Genomic DNA, 18389 nt, shown 5'->3' with positions numbered 1-18389 from the left:
CCTATGAATATGAAAGGCCCTATGCTTCTTAAATGAAGAGGACAAGTGCAAACATGAGCATTTCTAGGGCAGTACTCTAAATCCGCGATATATAGCTATACAATCATATATGAAACAAATGATAAATAAATAACAAGAGATGTTTACTCTTGCCTCGTTTCCTAAGTCATTGCCCCACCTGGCTTTTACATTGTGTCTAACAATCAATGGTCACATTTGTAGAAAACATTAATACAGTCAGGCACTGTCCATTCCTCTCTAGTCTTCACAACAATGACCAATTTATGTATGATGAAAAGTAATTTACCAAGGTCAACAAGGAAATGAAGGAGCTAGGATTCAAATCGATATCTGTCTGATGCGAAAGTCCATGCTCTTTCCATTCAGCCCGCCGCCAGTAGGCTCCTGCGAACTTCCTATAGATTCATGCCCAATTAGTCCTGAGTCCCTTGTGTAGGAAACAGGACTGAATTCCCCCTATAGTAAGCAAGGCTTGGAAATGTCATGCTGCCAAATCATCTTACCCTCACTGTGTCAGTCATGAAGTCTGGGTAGCCATGGAGATAGGCAGAGGGACAATGGGGACCCCTAACAGGAACTTTATATCCAGCTTCCTGTCTTGAAGGATGAATCTTGCTTTCTATATCCCCAGCCATGAACTTTAATCATGTCAGAAAAGGCAAGATGTTCTAAGCTCACAATAGAGACAAATCTTGGTTTCGTGGGGCCTAAATCTTACATGATTTGGAAGAGGGGAGTCTCTAAGAGAAGAGTAAAAATTTAAAAAATCACGTATACAAAATTTGGTATGGAAGTTAATATTTATTTAAAATAAGGATAGGAAGAGGTGTGTACATACTTGAGGGGCTCTGTAGCTTAAGCTTCATTTACTTCAACATACTTCTGTCTCTGCCCATGACCTAGCCCTACGAGAGAGGCAGGTACATGATGGCTGAGAACTTGTACTCTCCAAGTTGACAGGATGGATTTGAATCCCAGCTAGACCATCCTAGGTGTGTGATCTTAGGCAACTGATCAAAAATCCCAGAGTATACTTTCTCATCTGTTAAATCTTCAATTATATAACCAGTTGATAAAAATGATTGTCAACGTAAATAATTCATATAAAGTACTGGCCACAGTGCCTGGCATAACTCAACAAGATGCTCATTCAGGTATCAATGGTATTTTTATCATCCTATGCCATCTTCTTGATTACCAGCTTTGGGACCTTCCTCCCCGAGGCCCCACTCTTACATTCATTTGCTGCCTGCCTGAATGCCCGAACACCAGGCATCTGGGATTTGACCCCCTGTCTTCACCATTGTGGATCACATTTTGGCATACCTCACTAGTTTCTTTAGAAGCTTTGTCTCTGCCTGCACACCAGAAGAAATTCTCCTCCATATTCCTGGATGTAAGCCAGTAAAACTAGAAATTAGCGATATGAGGAAAAAAGGTTCATAATCTATCCTTAAGTAAATAAGGGGCCAGAATTTCTGTAATTGTGGCTAATAAGATTTTTCTTACAGGGTTTTACAAAAATTAGATACTTCTAAATATGGAACATTATTAACGCCTCACCTAGAAGTTATCGCTCTATCATAGGTGACGTAATTATTATGGTATCTAATGGTACTGATTAGTTTTGTCATTTCTAATAAGTCAATTAACCTTCCTGGTCCTCAATTTACACATAAATGAGGAGGCTGGAATACAGTCTCTATGATTCTTGCTAGTTCCAAAAAATGTACTAGTATAAATATCTGGGATATAAATATATTATTCTCATCTCAGTTTGGAATATGCCCAATCTAAATATTTATCTTTGAAGCTAATATGTGGGGGAGGAGGAATGACTCAGAAAAAAAAAAAAAACCAACAACAACATGGTTTTCCTTTTTGTGAAATTTGCCTTTTCACCTCCATTGTCATAATACTCTCGCTATGGCAGGTGCTCAAGGAATATTATTTGATTTTTTAAAATGCCTTCTCTAGTAATGTCTTATTAAGACAATTTAATTGGTCCTACAGATGCAATTAAGCATGGGACTCATATCTCAGGATCTTGAAGCAGTCTGGTAAGGGGATGAAGACTGGACCCACTCACCCCATAGGACAGGTGAAAGGACAAAGAGGAATGAATATTTTAGCCTGAACATATGCTAAAAATTGTTCATGAGAAGTAAGGCAGTTTTTCTAAATAAGAGAGGAATGACAAAAAATAATGAATTGAAATCCTGGCAGGTGTCTGGGGCAGGGCTAAGAAGTGTCTGAGTGTAGACCCCAGGCCAATATTGGAAAAAGCAGATACGGTGTGGAAAGTGATATCAGGACCTATAAAAAGAGCTGGAATTGGAGACTTGTAGAAACTTCCTATCCTAATCCTTCGCTGGCTTCACAGTGTGCAAAGAAGAAAACCCGAAGTCCTTGCGATGGCCCCGCATTTGGCCCTCCTTCCACCACTCCTCACACTACCCTCACTGGCTCTCTCTGCTCCAGTTTCGCCAGCCTTCCTGTGCTCCCTGGACACAGGAAACACACTTCTAGACAAAGGCTCTTGGACTTGGTTGTCCTTTTGCCTAGAATCCTCTTGTCCCAGATCTACAATGTCTCCCAGACTCGTTCCTTTCAAGTACTGGCAGTAAAGTCAGTTCTTCAGAAAGGTCTCTCACCACTCTATTATAAATAACACCCCAGTTTTTGTCACCTTACTATAATTTATGCTTGTCTCTACTAAATATCAGATTATATATTCCTTTCTCTTTTTGTCTTCTTTCCTGATAGAACAAATTCTACAAGAACTTGGATTATGTTCATTACCGTGCCTAGAACAATATATGGAGCACAGTAGAGGAAAACATAGTGAGTGAATGAATGAATTCACTATAACTATTCTGTCTCCTGTACATTTTTATAGCATTTATAGCTTGTATCTCAAAATTTAGCATATCAACTTGCAACAACAGGAGTTTTGTCTCTGCTTATGGCTGCATCCCCAGTGTCTAGAACAGCGGCTGGAGCATAGGAGTAGCTAAATAAGTAACCTTAAATGTTGTTTACTATGAAAATTTTTTAAAAAATTCCTGCACTCTAATTTCAAGAAAGAAAATGAATGATTGTTCTTTGATTATACTGACAAGTAGCACCGGAACCAATTTTAAATCCAACCCAATCAATCAATGACAACTCTCTATTACTAATAGCCACACTTGGGAAAACCCCAAACTCTATACACACCAGCAGTGTTTTGCTCTGAGTGACTGTTCTACAAGTACAGCTCTCACTTGCTTGGCAAACAGTGAACTCAGCTTTTGGTTTCGGTTATTGAGTGGCGGCCTCCTTTCTTCGAAAAGAAAGATGATGGTGCCTGGCCATCATGGAAAAACACAAAGTTCTAAGTGCATACAAATATTAACTCATGACAATCCATTTGAAAAACAGGACAGGGACAAGGAGGTGCTGTGATTATTCTCATTTAAGATATAAATAAACAGAGGTACTTAGTTTATATCTTAAATGAGAAGTGGGTGCTTATCTAAGGTTATAAAACTAATATATTTTAGAGCTGGTATTTAATTATTATTAAATACAATTATTATGGTTTCAGAGTCTCTGTTCTTAGCATCTGTACTCTATGATCTCTCTGTAGAAATACTGAAACACACAATTGGCATTGTTTCAGCAGTAAGTTTTGTCTAGAAGATGAACTTCTTCACCTATGCAAATGATTTTCAAAGACCTGCCTCCAACAGCCCTGGGGTAAATTTTAAGCAGAGGTCAGGGTAGGCCTCTGTGAGATGGTGTAAGTAGTGAGGCTTGTGAGAGACTTAGCTTTCTGCTTTTCATAATCAGAGTGATGAACAATTAGGATAACTGCCCTTGGGATCTGTAAATGTATCTATTGGGTATTGAATCTGGGTCTTCCAGAAACTCATCCATTGAACCACTAAATAGCTGTCAAATAGTAATGATTCTCTATCACTAACTAATTCAGACAAGCCACTGAGGCAGAAAAACGTCTCAATTTATGGCCTCTTCCCTCAGTCAAAGTATTTTTTGTCATAGCATCTATTTCTATTGATAAAGCTAAGACAGAACGCAACTTATCATCACCCAAGTCTTAGGATTCTTGGACTTTGGAGTTATTGGTCAACTAGCAGAATAACTTAAGAAAGTTACAATTTGGATAAATACTTTGCGGAATTTAAATCGTATTTGAAATTTTTCTTTTTCTGAGTAAAATCCACTATTTTTTTTTCACTGCAAAGAAGAGTTCTGTCAAAAAAAAAAAAAAACCTCATGTAAGTCATTTCATCTCTCTGGGAATTTGTATATTTATCTATAAAATAATCAGTTGGGAAGTGGCAATTTCTAAAGGACCTTTCATTCTATGAAGACTCGATAAATCAGAAATCCAATTATGTGCATTATAGGCATATCTTTTCTCTTTTTTTCTCCTTCCTCATTTTTTTGTGCTTCTACATAGAACATTTTGTATAAAACTAGAAGTGAAAAATTTTAGTCAAATGAAAAAAAAGGAAACTATTCCTTTTTTTTTATAGACATAGTCTACAGGAAAGATTTATATTAGATAAGGCGTTTATTTATCTGTTTACATTTTATCCAGTTTTTGAATATTTACCTTCTGCATGCCATTTGAATCAGTGCCACTACAAAGGTATTGAAACTATTACGATTCCTTCACTTATTTTCTTGTGACCCTGACCAAGTTACTGATCTCCTTGAAACTCCAGTTTTCCATATTTAAAAAAGAAATAACATTTATAATCTTGCATGGTTGATATGATAATTCCAGGGCATGGCATATGTAACACTCTTTTCACTTAGTCCGTCCTAAAGTAGATTCTCAACTAAGCTAAGCTTTCTTCCCTTCCTTGTGCTCTGCTCCCTGTAACTACAACTATTTGTGTTCCTTCTTGCTTTACACCTGCTGAACAAGGGTGGGGTATGTATTTTCTGTTGATGACCACCCTGAGTTAGTCTAAAATCCCACTGATGCTTATGTCATGCTCTTAATCAATGATTATGTCCCTACTTCAAAATCCTAATCCAAAATGGATCATCTTATTACCTTTGTTTGTCCATGCTCCAGTCCTCCCTATAAACCTCAGACCCTTTCATAAGTAACCCCCTTCTTGGATTTGGCATCTTATCTTTACATCACAGCTTCTAATATAGAATTTTCTCTTTTCTCCAAAATCACCAGCCCTTCTCTATCCCATCTACTTTCTGCAGTCCCACCTGTCACCTAGAAAACAAAACAAAACAAAACAGATAGTACTGAGCTCAATCTAAATCACTTTATTTTCTCTTCTCAATTTTTACCCCAGAGCCCAACTGAATGCTATACTTGATTGGACTAGACCGTAATACAGATTCATTTATGTTATAAGATTTGTCTGATGTATAAGACAGAGGCTTTGTGACATTCTTTGTGCTGTATTTAGAATAGTATAGTCAGTATGAACATTTATGCTTATTAGCAATGTCAAAAATTGAGTGTTTCACATATAAAATGTGTTCAAGAAAGACTTGTAGAAAGAGTTATGGATAATTGACCTAACACTTTCTACTCCTCACCAAATTATCTGCCATGGCCATCATGCTGTAACATCTAGGAAATTAAAATTACAGAACATGATATAGAGCCTGTTGGTCTGAGTTTGAATTCCAGCATTATGACTTATTGGTTGAGTAAACATGAACTAAGTTACTTAGCTTTATAGGTCTAAGTTTTCTCACCTCTAAACTAAAAATGTTGTGCCTATCTCAGAGGACCATGGTGGAGATTAAATAAGATATTACTATACTAATACTATTCAATGTTTAACACTTTAATATATAATTTAATTCTACCTTGTGTTTAACACTTGCCTTATGCATAGGTAATCTTCAATAAACTAAAATGTTAATATTATTTATCATTATTTTATTTTAAAATTTTTAAAAAATAAGTATTATAGAGGTCAAGTAATAGCCTCAAATCACATGGCTATTAAGAGGCAAAGCTGTGATTAGAATCCAACGAAAATGACCCTGAATTTTCTGAGGGTAATCTCTGAACATACTACAGCCTCTTCTTCTACTAGTCCTCTTTAAGCATTAGTGAATGCTCTTGAAATAAAGAAAATATTAGCTATAGAAAACACTAAAGGAAGCCAAATCATATAAATATTTCCTTTATTCCATTCCTAGATGGTGTAAAAAGATAGTATGCTTGTTTTCTAATATCATCATAAATTATTTTTATATTTCTTAAGCATTGCAGTTAAGAAAAACTTTTTCTGATAGTCCAAATACACATCAGCTTTGGCATCCCACTGCACTTGAGGAAGCAACATTGCTGGGAGAATTTTAAAGAATCAGCTTTATAAACATCAATCAAGCTATTTGAGATAGAAATAATAGCCCTCTTCCAGGCATCTTCAGCACTTTGGTCCTCATTAAATGTCATGGAAGGGACACACAGCTCCGTTTTCCACTTGGCCCAATTAATTGATGACCCAACACATCCATACTTCTGTCAACAACACAGGAAAATAAGAACTCGGGTTCTGAAATTCCATCTCTGTATATACAGATAATAGACCTCTTGAAAAAGCTTGTATTACAGTCTTACAGATATCTGCTAAATAAAGTTAACTAAAGAAATACAAAACATTGTAATGCATATGCTACAAAAGACTTAGATTATCAGTTGATTTCTTTTTTGTCTTTTTATTAAAGACAATTACAATAGAAGTGACCTTTTTCAGGTCATGTATATTATGGCGTTTTTGTAAAATTTTGCTTTTTACTAAAGTTGGTAGTAGTGGGAAGGATATTTTGTTTCTTACTTCAGTACCTATTTCAGCATGATTTAATACATATTTGGATGAACAATAGATATTTTCACAGCCCAATGTTGCATATAGAAATAATGAAATAGCTTTGCCATTAAAATTTTCATTCAATTTCTCCTTGGAATGTGTTAACTGAAAACCACTTCTATTTTTATAGCTGGAAAACAGGCAATTTACTCTCATGAGGTTTTAGTATTCCAAACCAGCATAACTCTGGCACTCCCTAAATACCTCAGTAAGCAGAGAAAGCCTGTGAATTCAAACACTGGGATTGTGCATTATCTTCAAAACTTTGTTCAAGTTAAAACTATTATTTGCATACATATTGACATATTAACTTTGTTCAAGTTAAAACTATTATTTGCATACATATGATTACTTTTCTTAAAAACAAGACATGTTTAAGCTTAACTAAATTATAGAAAAAGAGAGAGAATAAACCAAAAAAAGAAAAGAAAAAAAAAAACCACCAAAAAACAAAGACAACTCAACTTTGAAATGTTAAGAAATTAAAACGTGGTGTACTTATTTGTTATTGGAATCCCATGCAAGTTTTGAGAAATTATATCACAGGGATGCCTAAAATAGCAACCCAAAATGTCAAATCTAGAGTTACAGGAAAGGACATTTCTTTATTTTCTTGAAATACAATGAAAATCTCCCTGAAGTATGATGAATTGCCCAACTATGGGAGAGAAGGAAAGAACAGTCTAACAGCTGCATTGCATATCAATTCCAAAGTAGGCCATTGATACCTATTTTATAAGAAAGGATATGTGATATATGAATCTCAAACTTTCATTACCTGAGAAACTCCTAGAATTTTTGAAATGGAAAGTTTCATAGAGATTATCAAGTCCAATTTTTTCATTTTAGACCACTAAAGAGATAAAGTGGCTTATCCAAGCTTAGAAATCAAGAAAGTGGCAACAGAGGGGTAGGAAACTATACTATTATTGTTTTATTTTTTCTCTTGTTAAAGAATGTCACCACTAAATGCACCTCCTTTTGTTTATAAATATATGCTATGGATCTACATGTAGCATTATGTGTTTAAATAGATCAGATATAGACTAGAACGGAAGGACCCAGGACATCCGGGACCCATTCCCCAGTTTTCTGCAAAGAATAGGAGTTCAAAGTACTCAAAGATAAGCAAATGCGAAAATTCCAGACTTTAAGGATATTAATTTATTTTGAAGTGCATTTATTCTATACATATTTCAAGCAAGATAACTAAATTATGCAAACATAATATTATATACCCCTTTAAGAACGTAATGCATATTGCACATATAACAATAAAGAAAGGAAAACTACATTCTAAATGATAATTATGTGTAAGAATTATAAATTTAGATGAAAATGTTTTATTGTATAGAAAAAAATTCAAAACCATTCTCACAGGGCTTCAAACCTCTGTCCAAATTTTTTTACTTAATACTCAAATTTCTTTACATTTGAGCAGACAAATAAGAAAGGTAAAAGAAATCAATATTCTCAACTTAGATATATAAAATGAGGAAGAAAGGGAACTCTCGTTTAAAAATAAATCTAAATAAAATAAGCATCAGTGTTTCTTTTTAAGAAAGTTTCAGGAAATCTATTAAGATGCTATTTTGATATGAAATGTTTTTTTTTTTATAAATTAAAACTAGAGTACAACTTTAGAATATGCACATTCTCATCTATACCCAACTATTTCTAATGAAATATAACAATTCAGTCTATTCTTTTGTTTTATAGCTCCAGTAAGCAAAATATGAGGCCAACTTAAATCTTGTTTTTGAAGGTTTTCTGACTCTAGCATTCAGTTTGGAGATAAGTCATCTACAAACTTCAAAACAGAAAGCACTTTTGTTTTCTATCAACTTTTACACATTAAATACAATTTCTCCTTAATGTAGTTATCAACATTTACCATTTAAAATTATTTTCTAAATTCATTAGAAATCAGATATGGGTTGATGTTGAAGTTTATAAGACAGACACTCATTCTCTCAATAGTACTAATACAATGTTGGCGTGGAAAATGGTAATATTGTAGAATTTAAAATACAAGAAACTGTTCATACAAATCAGTACAGTTTGAAATATAAATAATAAGGAAAAGAGGGAATAATCATAAAAGTTACTAGCCCTGAGAGGAAAGAAACATATGCTGTCACTTGGGAGAAAAAAATATGTATGCTCCTGAAATAAAACCAATATGAGAGTAGGTTTCATCACAAAACCCAGAATAAAAGACTCCAACAAAAGTGTTTAAAGAATGACTCCACATCATCCATGAAATCAGGTAAAAAATGTCGCTCAGCACAGCTGGGAATACTGACACTTGCCATATAACTGTCAGCCACAGAGAGAATAGAAATCAGTGCATTAAAATAGGAAGTCCCAACACTTGCCAGGTAAAAGAACACACATTGATAAACAAAGACGCCAAACCGAGTTATTGGTTCCATGAAAATGCACAAGATAAAGTTAATTTTAAAGAGCAGCTACCCCTTCCATAATTGAGACTTTTGTCTTCTTTTTAGAACTACAAATGTTTTTATTAAAGAGGACTTCAAAAAGCGTTCTGCAAGCTTACTTAAAATTACTTTTGAAAAACCTGTTTTCCACCCAACCCCCCATAACGAGTTACGAATGTAGGTAGGTTTCTGATAACCTATATCGGAGTGACACACTTACTGCCATTTGTTGTTAGCTATTTGTAAATGCAATCTTCTCTATGCCACATGTGGCAGCCATTCTCTGAAGGACTAGATTAGTTGTGAATGTAAAAATATTTATAACATATTTATATTTTGACTCGAGTTTAAAATTTAAAGCAAGAAGAATATCAAAGCATAACTACGTCAAACATCACCTAGGGGTGAGTTAAAAAATTGCTCTGACAACTTTAGAGAAACAATAACTAGCTGTATGCAAACACTCTCAAATGTGTTCAGAGCAATAAGAATATTATAATCTAAATTTACTCAGATTCTCAAAGAAACATTTAGTTCAGGAAAAAGATACAGGCAAGTATAACTTATTAAAGGAAAAGGTGACTGTTAAGGAAAATAGGAGAATGAGCCTCTGACAAACATAAACAGTAACACTTGCAAAGCAATTTGTTATTCGGAATGTACGTTAAGGTTTGTCACATGAGTTGGAGACTCTACCCCTTAAGCTCTCCGTTGGGATGTAACACAGGTAACATTATAAATACTTCTCAAGACAATCTTAGGAAAAGCTTGCCATTCTTAGGCTCCTATCTCAAACCATAAGAAATGATAATAAACGTATATCCATTACCATTTGATAAATGCATTTGCAAAGCAAGAAACAAATGGACCTCATAACATCCAAACAAAATTTGCTGATACGATAAAAGGAGATATTAGACAAAATAACTCAAGATCAATATGGACTAAATGCTCTCAATATAAGCAGATATACCAATTAAAAACCTTTCATTTCTTCATTTTGGGTTCTAACAATTTGATTTAAAGTGTTTCTCATAGTTTTAACATTTACTGTGAAAACATTACTGAAACTTACAAAAACTTTATTTTATTAATCTTTTCTACCCTGAAAAATCTGCCTCTCTTCATGTCTACCCCAGAGTAACATTTCTCTGATCTCATTTCAGGTGCCTCTTAAGAAATTTTTACTGCAAAACAGAGAATTTTTAGAAGTCACTAAAAAGCGCTCCCTTACCTTCTAAACCTGCTTCAATCAGCCCAAACTGTTCCAATAATTTAACAAAAAGCACAATGACGATCAGAACTGCTATCATTTCAAGCCCCTCCAAGTTCATGGTCAGCTAGGTCATGGTCCGACAACAGCCAGTGAGAAGTGCTTGTCTGCCTGGCTTTCTTTGTAAAGCCATTAAACTACATTAAGAAGGCTATTGCCAGAGGAATAGGGGAGGAGGAGAGGGAGTGAGAGGGAGAGACAGAGAGAGAGAGAGGAGACGATGAGATGGAGAGGCTGAGAGAAAGGGCTTCAATGAGAGAAAATGCATTAATCCTGTCTACTGTAACAGAGGCCAGAAGTGACAGCTGGATAAAGTCACCCTGTCGGAATTATCAGGCTCCTCGTTACACTCTTACACAGAGAGACAGCCATGCATGAAGGAACGCGCAGATCACCCGAAGACCCGGGAGGTCACCAGAAGGTCCCGAGGAAACATGACACGCGTTGGCAGGGATGGCTAAGCGGCCCCAGGACCGGCGAGCCCGCCCGAGCTGCCAGTGGCTTTGTTGGGCTGGTCAGTTGCCTTGGAAACGGAAACTATCCAAGGCTGAATTCCTGCTGCAGACAGGGACCAGAGCACGGCATCTTGAAATAAGAAAAACCTGAAAATGCCGAGAGGCGGAGTAATAGCTTTCATTCAGCTGCTTCAGAAAAGGCTGTTTACTAGTCAGGAAAAGCAAAGGGTGTATTTCGTCCCAACTAGCTGCCTGCAGAGAGAAATGATGCTTCAGCTAGTCCTGCAATACTGACTTCCTTCTTTTCAGTGAGTTGCCTTATCCTAGGGCACAGTCTGAGCTATCATGAACTAAGATTCTGGTTTAAACAGTAATAATCACTGTTTCAAAGCATGGGTATGATAAACTAATAAGTATTTTTCACATATATAAATTTTAAAGTTTAGCTACTTTATGCATTAGCACATTTCCATTCGACACAATGAACTATGTATTGTTTTTCAGTGTGTACCTCCTACGCTTTTTCAAAAATTGATTTAAAGTAAATCGGGAGCCACAGAAAGTTTAAGGGAAAAAAAATCCATCAGAAACAAAACTTTGGAGTTTGTGTCTCTCTCTTGCACAATCATTTCCTCCTTCCCCCAACCCCATCACTGCCCAAATAGGTCAGGCCCCCACCTTAAAATATAGAATTAAAGAAAAAAAAAGTGTTAGAAAGCATCTCAGAAAACTAATTCACGTCTCTTATTTAATAGACGAGCAAAACGAGGACTAAGAAAGACTAAGAAAGATGAGGAAAGGCAGAGCAGAGTAGAACACAGGCATTCCTAACTTCTGGTTGGCTCTCGCGGCAATGGCGTGTAATGGTTCAGCCTAGGGACTCCAGAGCTTAGACCGGCTGGAATCAGGTCTAGGACCTCTTACTAGCTGTGTGACCTCGGGTAAGTCTCTTAGCATCTCCATGCCTTAATGTCCTCATATATAAAAGGAGCATGATAATAGCACTTAGCTCATTGAACTGTTGAAAGAATGGAGTAATACTTTTCGGACAGAGTGAGTGTTCCATCGCTGCTAGCTTTTGTTTTTATTACAAGTCTCTCCCTGTGCTATTCATACCACACAGGGTTGCCAGAGTAATTATTCTGAGATGTGGCCTTCATATTCTTATTTCTTTAAATAAAAACTTTCCATGGCTTCCTATTTGCTTATCAAATAAAATCTAAGCTCCTTTTAACAGTATCCTGGTCTCTCCATCATGTGACAACAGCTTAGGGGGTGCACCTGATTGGCCCCGCTTCTGTCCATCCACTCTATGTGACAGCTCAGCTTCCTTCTCCCAAGATCATTCTGAGCTCCTTCCTTCTCCAGGCTTTGTTCAAAATACTGCATCTATTCAAAAAATTCTTTCCATACCACCTCTGCCTCTCAAGTCCCTAAAACATTTCCATGAAACTTCTCCAAGCAGAATTGAAGAAAATCTCTCCTTTTTTGTGTGTCTCTTTATAGTACTTTTTTTCCTCTTATGATACATTGTATTACAGCTCCTTGGGTACACGTCTTCACACCAGAGGGCAGATATCATGCCTTCCTTTCCTTTTTGCTCCCCACATGCCTCCAGGGGAGGTCACATCATACTTCATAGATGTACAGAATACAAACTTATTGGATAACAATCGTTGCATTAATTAATTGCCGCATAACAGATGCTTTATGTAACATTGCTTTTCCCTTTTAGCCAAGCTGAAAATAATTAGATAAGATTTACAGAGAAACACTGAGCCTCAGGGAGTTGAAATGGCAGCCTCAAGGTCCTACTGCTGCTGAGTGATGGGACTAAGATTCAAACTCTGCTCTGTTTAACGCAAAGCCCATGATTCTCCCCATTAGTCTGCACAGCTCTAAAGAAATTAAAAATCCAAACACTGGCACAAGTACTTATCAGCACAGGAATGAAGGTTTTAACCAAAAAGATCCTCCCGAACTGTTTTGTGACATCCTAATTAATCCATTAACTCCTCTAACTTTGCAACGTGAGAAGTTTCCAAATTAGTTCGCTGAATTCATGGATATTCCTTCCTGTTTATTCACAGGATTATTGTCACTTAAATAAACATCGACTTCTGGTCTCCAAAGTGGATTGTTTTATGTTTTTCTAACACACAGTACCCCCAGGGAACTCCATAGAAGCCTCCAACTTGTCCAATAAATGAAAGTCAAAGTCAAATGAAGTTTCTTTTTGTCCACATTTAAAGTAGATGTGGCAACAAAAGCAAAAATAAACAAGGGGGACTACATCAAACAAAAAAAATCTGCACAGCAAAGGAAGCCATCAACAAAATGAAAATTCGACCTACAGAATGGGAGAAAATATTTGCGCAACATGTATCTGGTAAGGGGTCAATATCCAAAAATACATAAAAAACTCATACAACTCAATAGCAAAAATACAAATAACCTGATTTAAAAATGGGCAAAGGTCCTGAATAGACTTTTTCCTAGAAGACATACAAATGGCCAACAGGTATATGACAAGGCACGCAACATAATTAATCATCAGGTAAATGCAAATCAAAACCACAAGAGATAAAATCTCACACCTTTTAGAATAGCTATTATCAAAAAGATAAAAGATAACGAGGGTTGGCAAGAATGTAGATGAAAGGGAACTTTTATGAACTGTTGGTGAGAATTTAAATTGGTACCACCATTATGGAAAACAGTATAAAGTTTCCTCGAAAACTTGAAACTAGAATAACCACATAATTCAGCTATCTCTCTTCCAGGTATATATCCAAAGAATATGAAATCACTCCTTCGAAGAGATACCTGGACTTTCATGCTTATTACATGATTGTTCGCAATAGCCAAGATATGAAAACAACCTGCCTATGGATAAACACACAGACACACATGCACAGACACACACAAACAGGAATATTATTCAGACTTAAAAAGAAAGTACTCCTGCCATTTGTGACAACAAGGATGAACCTGGAGGACATGAAGCTAAGAGAAATAAGCCAGACACAGAAAGAAAAGTATTGCATGATATCACTTAAGTGTTGAATCTAAAAGCACTGAATTCACAGAAGCTGAGGGTAGAATGATGGTTAACCAGGGCAGGGTGGTGGGACAAAGGGGAGATGTTGGTCAAAGGGCAGAAAGCTGTAGCTGTGTAGGATAAACAAATTCTAGAGATTTGATGTATAGCATGATGTATAGTAGGGAATAATGCTGCCGTGTATTCTTGAAATACGCTAAGATAGATTTCTGGTGCTCTCAGAAAAAAGGTAATTATGTGAGGAGATGGATATGTTAATCAGCTTGACTGTAGTAATCATTTCACTATGTATATGTATATCAAAATATCATATTATACACCTTCAAATATATATAATTTTTATTAAAATAAAATAAAGCTGCTGTTGGGCTGAGAACTGTGCGTAGGCGTGTTGCTGGTGCAAAGCCCAGAATGAGAGTCTTTCCGCTTGGTCTGGATGTTACGGTTATAGGTTCTTTATTCTACCAAGGACCTGGGTCTCATCTCAGGTTCTTTACCTCATAAGGTCAGGCCTTTACCCTTGCATTTCCCTCTGTTGGGATGCTTATTCCCAGATCACTCCATTGATAAGTGACTTTATTTGGGTCTTAGCTCCAAAAGCCCCATCAAAGTGAGGCCATTGCTAAGTGCACTCCGTGGAACACCACATCTTCTCCCGACCGTGGGGTCGCTACCCTCTGAACAGGTGCTACTTTCCTCCAAATATACATGTTGTCATCACCCAACATGTGTATTTGTTTACTTGCGTATCTGATCTTTCATCCTGCTAGCATATAACCTCCTGCCTATGAAGGCAGAGATCTTGGTCCATCTTGTTCACTGGGATAGTCTAGAACTTAGATTAGTACCTGGCACATAAGAGGCAGTGACTCGCTGCTGCATGAATGACGTAGCTGATACCCTCACCTTCCCTAAAAGGCCTCCTGCTCTTGCACTGATCTGCCAGGACTCCATCGCCCATTATGTAGAGTGCCAAGTCTGCCCATGGACCCTTGTGAGTTTCTGGCCCACTTTCTTAGGAGGCCCCCTGCTGAGGAAGCCACCACAACGTGTTCCTGATACCTCTCTTTAACGTAAGCCATGAGCACTGCACACTGGGACATCTCGGCCATGTTTTTTTCTGTGTTTAATGTACAATATGCAGTTCTTAACGATGTGACTAAGGAAAGCAGAACATAGGAGGCATCGGGGGAGGTCTTCCCGTCCAAAATACCCAAACACCATTGGTGTGGAGGAAGAGGGGCCTGGGGGAGCTTCCCACTCCCATCCTTTGATTTTTCAGCTGAAAGAACGCTGTGGTCAAAAGAGGCAAAGTGGTTTTGTCAACCTCTCTTAGCTTTGAGTCATAGCTTGGAATCAAATTAAAGCATTAATCCAATATCTTTCCTTCCTATAGAGCCTGACATGCCCTTTTAAAAGAGAAATACTAGAGGGACCAGCAGAAAGAAGAGACCTAAAATTTGACCTCATCCAAGTTACTTAAACTCCCCAAACCTCAGTTTTCTGGTCTTCACAATGGGGCCAGTACACATCCCTCAGGGATGCTATGAGGATTGCAGGCTGTAATATCTGTAAACGACACCTACGCTTCAAGGAGCAAACACGTCTCCCAGCACTGGGCTAAGCACACCTGCTGTCCCATCCTCATGCCACTCTGTGAAGAAGATAAAGATTTTTATTCTCATCTTATAGATAAAGAAATGGAGGCTTGGGAAGAAATAGTAACTGGCCCCATGTTTCAAAGCATCAGAAGCCAGTCAGCTGACAGCCATACACTGACAGTCAGGGGACTTCCCATGGCCAGATAGACACTCAGCGCGCGATAAATACTTCCCGTCACTAACACACTAATGTCAACGAGATAAGTAACCAACAGTTTACAGAAACTTTTTAGAACGTTTGCCCTTTCTGGATTGTGCAATTTTAGACACAGGAATGTTCCGTGCCGCCCTGGGGGTGGCGGAGGGCAGAAGGATGAGTATGAGGTAGTGGTGAGAGAAAGGGGTGCTGTTACGAGAATGTGCCAAAAGCGTACTTGACCTGCTCTCAAGAAACTAATGAGGACGGGAGGCAAAATCCAGCTCTCACGGCTTAGAAGGAGGTTCAACGAAGTGACTTTAGGGAGTTGCTCAGGCACTGCTGCCACATGAAGGCATCCTCGGCCTGTCAGCAGAAAAATGAACTAGCTTAATTACAGATGCTCTTACTGCTGCACTTCAGAGCATATCTCTGAAGTGCTGTTTATTAAAAACCACCAGTTACTGGCAAGAATAAACCCATTTCTGCTCCATTTTCAGCAATATGGCTTTTAGAAAGAAAACAATGTTTTCTTCTAGAATGAGCGGTAATGCTGCCCTTTGATGACCCGAGGCAGGGAACAAAGGAATTCTGGTTATTCTTGCCTCTTTGATTCCATGTTGGCGATGGTTTTAAATGGGGGAAGGGGCGGTGCAGGTGAGGGGAGCAGGGTGGAGAGCTTTATCATATCCTAGTTTCAGAGCCTCAAATCGTTGTCTTGCTTAAAAACTCTATTCCACTTACTTCTTTCTGATTATTCATCATTTATTCATTTGGTAGATTTATGGTCCAGGTGGTGTGGGTAATAAAAATCCTATCTCCAGTCTTTGCAAAGCTTAAAATCTATTAAAACAAAATTTAGATGATAATAGTTAATCAATGGTTGACAGATTAGTGAACTAAGCACTTTATTTGTATTCTTTTATTGCATCCTGACACAAATCACAGGAGATGCCATTATCATCTCCATTGTAGAAGGGGAAATTGGGGACAGGGGCTTATAAATTATAAAAGGAGATATCCCACCCAGGATTTAAACCCAGGTCTGACTCCAGAGATCATGATCAGATAGTGTTTTAGATATAATCGCAAACAACTACCATCCATGGCAACATCTGGTAAAAAAAAAAAAGCCTTTGAGGAAGTACAGAAAGGACCATGAGGGCGGGAACCCACGCAGGCTGAGTGGCGGTGGGAAGTAGGAGAATGGAACCAACATCAAGTTTATTTCAATGAGCTTGGACCATTTAAGTATTAAGTGCTGATTTTTTCTTTTTTTTTTTCATAGCAAGAGCAGTGTATATTATATGGCCAGTGGACATTAAGACTAGATGTGCCAAAGAATTCACCCAGAGCCTGGAAAACACTCACAGCCAGCGAAATCACTTGCCCCGATGCCCCCATGAAGTTTCTTCCCTCAGTCTCCCACTCTGACACAAAATGAGCCTCAGTTGCCTGCCTCTGAATTGTTCCTCTCCATTGGCAGTTATGCTATCCAGGAGAAGCCTGACTAATTCCTGTGATTGAGAGAATAGAGGATAGTTGGCCCTTCAAAATGAACTGCCATAAAATCCAGCAGTACAACATCAAATGAGAAATGTATTTACATAATAATGTGAAGAAATAATGACCCACATTATGAAAGTAGCAGATGATGCGAAGGTTAGGAGCATGCTAGGCTCCAAATCCTCATTCTGCTACTATAGAGCTTCATGACTTCGAGCAAATTGCTGAGATGATTTATGCAAAGCACTTTGAAAAGAGACTGTCACATTGTAAATGCTCAATAAATGGTACCTATTATTGCTATTACTTATTGAGACCTTGCTACATATCACATACTCTTCTAATTGCTTTACATGAATTATAGTAATAAATCCATGGTACAACTCAATTAGCCAAACACTATTATTATTCCCAGCCACCACATGAATGAGGAGGGGTAGGGTATCTTCAATTAAATTGGGATTCTAAAGAAAACACATCCACCCATAGAGTTTACCATCTTCACTATAACTCACATAGAAATAATTTGTTCATTTACAATGACTTGGCTTTTAAATTGTTCTTCTTCAGAAAAACAAACAAACAAAACATCTATGCACCCTTGTTGCAAAGAAAAAAAAAGTTAATTATCATCGAAACAACTTTCCTGGGCACTGGTTTTTGAGAATATCTTAGTCACCTTCCATTCTGAAACCCAGCACAGGATAAACAGATACAATGAGGCGTTCGTGTAGGATCAGACAACAGACTACTCAGATTCCACTGAGTTTTCAAAGAGTCCTGTCCGGTGCTAAGGAAAGTCACCTTTGAGGACATATTCCATTGCTCCAACAGTCTCATCAGCCACTTCTGCATCACACTCGACATTCCACGACCAGACAAAATCCTCAGTGGTAGGGAACAACGCTACAGCAGGCTTTGCCCGCAACCTTGTCCTCAGGATGAACAGCAAAGACAACC

The 18389-nt window shown here is 37.5% G+C and overlaps 1 protein-coding gene across 4 annotated transcripts in view; it reads right to left on the bottom strand.

The window, feature by feature from the left end:
* Positions 1-18389, bottom strand: part of KCNIP4 (potassium voltage-gated channel interacting protein 4) — a 914902-nt gene that overhangs the window by 405692 nt on the left and 490821 nt on the right. The window contains exon 1 of one of the 4 annotated variants that reach the window (XM_039838084.1): positions 10572-10793. The exons of the other annotated variants lie outside the window; for them this stretch is intronic. Within the exon in view, the coding sequence (XP_039694018.1) occupies positions 10572-10671 (100 nt within the window). The 5' untranslated portion in view covers positions 10672-10793. Of the gene's footprint in view, positions 1-10571; positions 10794-18389 lie in introns of those variants that run through there. 4 annotated transcript variants of the gene reach the window in all.

Source organism: Pteropus medius, unplaced genomic scaffold (genome assembly GCF_902729225.1).
Source record: "Pteropus medius unplaced genomic scaffold, Ma_sr-lr_union100, whole genome shotgun sequence".
NCBI lineage: Eukaryota > Metazoa > Chordata > Mammalia > Chiroptera > Pteropodidae > Pteropus > Pteropus medius.
The sequence above is the reverse complement of the archived record's forward strand: the minus strand, read 5'-3'. Positions and strand labels throughout refer to the sequence as shown.